This window comes from Pundamilia nyererei, unplaced genomic scaffold (genome assembly GCF_000239375.1).
Source record: "Pundamilia nyererei isolate P.nyererei 1_Seehausen unplaced genomic scaffold, PunNye1.0 scaffold00335, whole genome shotgun sequence".
Classification (NCBI taxonomy): Eukaryota; Metazoa; Chordata; class Actinopteri; order Cichliformes; family Cichlidae; genus Pundamilia; species Pundamilia nyererei.
Window position 1 is genome coordinate 451,393 of NW_005187736.1, and position 4,370 is coordinate 455,762.

Consider the following 4,370-nt stretch of genomic DNA (forward strand, 5'->3'; position numbering starts at 1 on the left):
TTTTTTTTTTACTTTTTATTTTCATTTTTTAAATTGAAAATGAACAACAAACAAACAAAAACAAACAATAAAAGACATTTACAGTTATGGGACAGAGTATCATCAACTAGCCAATGCTTGGCTGGTCATTATGACCAAAAAAAAAAAAAAAAAAAAAAATCTCAGAAACACACTCTAGTATCTTTATCTTTCAAACATAGCCTCAACCATCTGAGGACCGAACACAGAAAATACGGGCGTATTAATAATAATAATAAAAATAAAAAATAATAATTATAATAATAACAGTATTGGTAATTACAGAAAAAAAGAAAAAGAAAAAAAGAAAGAAAAAGAAAAAAAGAAAGAAAAAAAGAAAAACATATCGTATGAACCCCTCCCACCATCCCCCCACCCCTTTACCCCTGTATGGCTCTCAACTTCATCACATGTGTTTTTCTGACTCATTTTCAACTGTCCAGAGATTGTAGGGTCCAATCTCCTAACAACAAGTAACTGCAACAAAAGTTCTGTGTGCTACATATGCAGAGTGATTTCATCTCCTCCACTCTATTCAGAACTGCAGGGCAATGTGGCAGCTTCCACATTGCTATGTATTTTTAATGGATTAATTCAAAGTTTATGAAGGCGCATCATTTTCTTGGAAGATGTAATTGCATGCTGATCTGTGGTGGTTGTAGCTCAGGTGGTAGAACAGGACATCTACTGATAGGAAGGTTGGTGGTTTGATCCATGGCTGCATGCCAAATATCCTTGGGACATGCAAGATACTAAGCCAAAGTTGCTCTCTGATGTATCTTTCGGGGTGTGAATGTTAGCTCGAAAACACTTAAAAGCATAGAAGAATGTGCTTCTGTGAATGTGACATCCTGTATAAAGCGCTCTGAGAGAGTAGCAAAGCCCTATATGAGAAACAGTCTACCTACCATTTAATCTATGTATATTTATGAGTACAGCATTCTTTTGTCTTTTAAATAACCTCAAAACAATGGACTCTACATTCAACAGACTTTCAGTGTTTTTTTTCATAATTCACTTGTACCTGTGGAAATAAAATAAATATAAGAAGATCTATAAGAAGAAACAAAAATTAAACACTTCTTTTTGTTTGTTTTGGTATGCTTCACAGATTTGATTCTACTGAACATGTATAATCATTTTCTCCATCTGCATTGGTTCTGTAGATTGTCAATAGCTTGACAGAAAAAGCTATGGGAAGGCATAGTGCTGGGCTTTTCTTAACAAAACACAAAAACTTTAATCAACATCGCATAATCTGAGTGGAAAATAAAGTGACTATATTTTAATAATTATATTTTTGTACATCAATCCAATACAGTAAGGAAGATTATCCATCCATCCACTTTCTTCCGCTTATCCGGGGCCGGGTCGCGGGGGCACCAGCCCAAGCAGAGAAGCCCAGACCTTCCTCCCTGGCGTTCCCAGGCCAGCTGAGAGATATAATCTCTCCAGCGTCCTGGGTCTGGAAAACCTCGCCCAGGAGGTGCCCAGGGGGCAGGGGGCCCGAACCACCTCAACTGGCTCCTTTTGATGTGGAAAGATTAATATATTTAAATCTGTGAGAGCCACAGGTGTTGTGATAGATTAAATACAGAAAACCTATCCGGTGTTCCAGGTTAACTGGCTGGATTTGTTTACATATTCCATGCTCTGAGTTCCAGATGTTTGATCCTGGTCTTCTCTCTCTGTCTCTCTCTCTGTTAGTGTGTCATGCGATTTGACAAGAGGTCTCCAGCTCATGCAAATATTATCTTCAGGCAACAATGAAATTATTATTATTATTTTTAAATCAAAAAGTCTTCTGCTCTGTCTCCTACCTCTGTCTTTCTATAACATAAAAAACGAGCCAACATTTTCTTTTCGACTCGTCCCTCGAGTTGACTGACTCAGGAAACACGCAAACGTTACTTGGTGATGTAAAAATTTTACGTGGGCAGCTGCTACTCTATATCACGTGATGTTATGGCAAAATTCTGCACAAAATCAGCAAATGTAGCTTGTTCCTCAGAGCAGAGCTACAGCAGCTTGTGTTCGCCCTCAGACTGACTGATCTAATTTAAAAATGTCAAACGGAATTTAAAAGGAATGAATCTTGACAAACCGCATGACACACTGACAGACAGAAGCCCATTCAGTAAAAATGACGAATCTGCGGATCCAACATCTGAAACACTGAGAGTGGAATATGTAAACGAATCTAACCAGTTAATATAAAAACCAGTTGGAACCACCTGGAACACCGGGACTATTACGAGGCTCCATAATCCGCAATTGCAGTTTAAAAAAAGAAAGAAAGAAAGAAAGAAAGGAAAAAAGGTCCATTGGAGTAAACGGAGATGACGCGACTCTTCCATTTAACCGATCTGCTTTAGCCCAGATCCGCTGAAATGAGACCAGATCCCTGCGCCTCGACCATTCCATTCAATTTAACCGACCAGTTCCGCACGAATGAAACGGACTGCGCGATAGCACAGCTGATAATGCGTTTATTTTTCAGCCTAACCAACTGGAATATTGCGGGTTTATTGTGAAGAGATGGTTATAAAATTGTGGCGTGGTAAGGTCTTATAATGCTCATGCACGTCAAATACCAGAGAATATATATATATATTTGTATGATTCGTCAGTCTACGGTGATAAAGCTTTTATTTTGTATTGCAATCATTTTAAAAGTTGTTAGAGAAAAGGATACTTTCAAAACAAAAGTATTGACATTTTGTTATATTTGTTACTCCTTAGACCAATGTTAATTTTCGAAGGTTTTATACACCGTTGTAATTTGCATGTCGTGGTTAATCAGTTGGTTTTTATTAAAACAAACAAACGAGAAAACTATTGCTGCAAGTTTATGGACATTTGCTTTTATTCTGAAAAGGAAATACGACTGGAAGTCGATTTGTTTTTGTTGACGGACGACAAGATAGCGGTCCCAGATGAGGACAAAATCATTTAACCCCCAAAGAAACTAAAATACAAATATTCAGTACAGACGTCATGGGACGGCTGGGGACAGGCTAACATGTTTCTTAATGTTGTGGAGGAAATGCCCCGCTCCGTGACTTATGCTACTAAAACGGAAACTTCCTGCTCCATAGGGATAGCATGCTTCACAGATTAGCACCACCCTTACAGCGTCAGCAATCATACATTTGGTCCCCGTTAACCGCAGAACTGTACTCTTCGTAGGATACGAAAATGGCTGTTAAGTCCAGAAGATCGTGGACGACCGTGATCTTCGGCGTCTTTCTCGGATTCACAGCGTCCTCTTGGCTCATTTTACCTCAGGTTCTGGAAAGTAAAAGGAAAAGATCTGCCATGTGTTTGTACTACAGTGACTCCGCCGTTGCTATAGGTGCTGACATCCACGGAAAGTCCGTGTCAGTCAAAGATGTGGACAGTCCGCAGGAGAACAGGTTATTCAGTACGAAGAACAGCAGTGCACATTTAGGCAGAACCCAAAGCAAACCAAAGCGTTTCATTTATGTTGGCGTGATGACAGCCAAAAAATACCTGACGTCTCGAGCACGGGCTGCGTATGAGACATGGGCGGCTTCTATACCCGGGAAGGTGGAGTTCTTCTCGAGCGCTGGGTCTGGGACCGTCCACGCGCCTGCTCCCCTCCCTGTGGTTTCGCTGGCAGGTGTTGATGATTCCTATCCACCACAGAAGAAATCATTCATGATGCTAAAGTACATCCATGACCATTACCTGGATAAATTCGAGTGGTTCATGCGGGCAGATGATGATGTTTATATAAGAGGTGCTTATTTTGGGAGTGAATTTGATGCCAGTGCAGTTTGTTTATTTGTCACAGAAAAATGGAACATGCTATGCATTATGCAATATTGTGTCGCTTTAGTGAAAACAACATCTCTTTTAAATTACTGAGATAAATTAATGTAGTCTCATTTTAGGCAACCAAAGCTACGATTGTACAAGTTGCTAAGTTGTTAATATTTTTCATTCAGCTACAAAGTGTAAAAAGAGTGTTTTAATAAAAAAAAAAACAGTGGGTTACATGCTCACATACTTTGAGTCTTTATCTTGAGAGATAAGTAAGATAAAGACTTAAGCATGCACACATACACGTCTAGAATACATACATTTTACCATTTTTGATAACAGTTATTTCTTACAACTCACTTTCTGCTAGGTGGGAAGCTGGAATTGTTCTTGCGGTCACTCAACAGCAGTCAGCCCCATTACCTTGGCCAGACAGGGCTGGGCACAGCTGAAGAATTAGGACGACTGGCTCTAGAACCCGGAGAAAACTTTTGCATGGGAGGTCCTGGGATGATCTTTAGTAGAGAGGTGTTACGCAGGATGGTCCCTCACATCAGTACCTGTCT

At 39.7% G+C, this 4,370-nt stretch overlaps 1 protein-coding gene across 1 annotated transcript in view; it reads left to right on the forward strand.

Moving 5' to 3' along the window:
- Nucleotides 1–2,761: 2,761 nt before the first annotated feature.
- The window catches only part of LOC102205133 (chondroitin sulfate synthase 3-like), a 6,856-nt gene continuing 5,247 nt past the window's right edge, over nucleotides 2,762–4,370 (forward strand). The window contains exons 1-2 of the mRNA XM_005751960.1: nucleotides 2,762–3,781; nucleotides 4,175–4,366. Of these exons, the coding sequence (XP_005752017.1) occupies nucleotides 3,217–3,781; nucleotides 4,175–4,366 (757 nt within the window). The 5' untranslated portion in view covers nucleotides 2,762–3,216. The remainder of the gene's footprint in view (nucleotides 3,782–4,174; nucleotides 4,367–4,370) is intronic.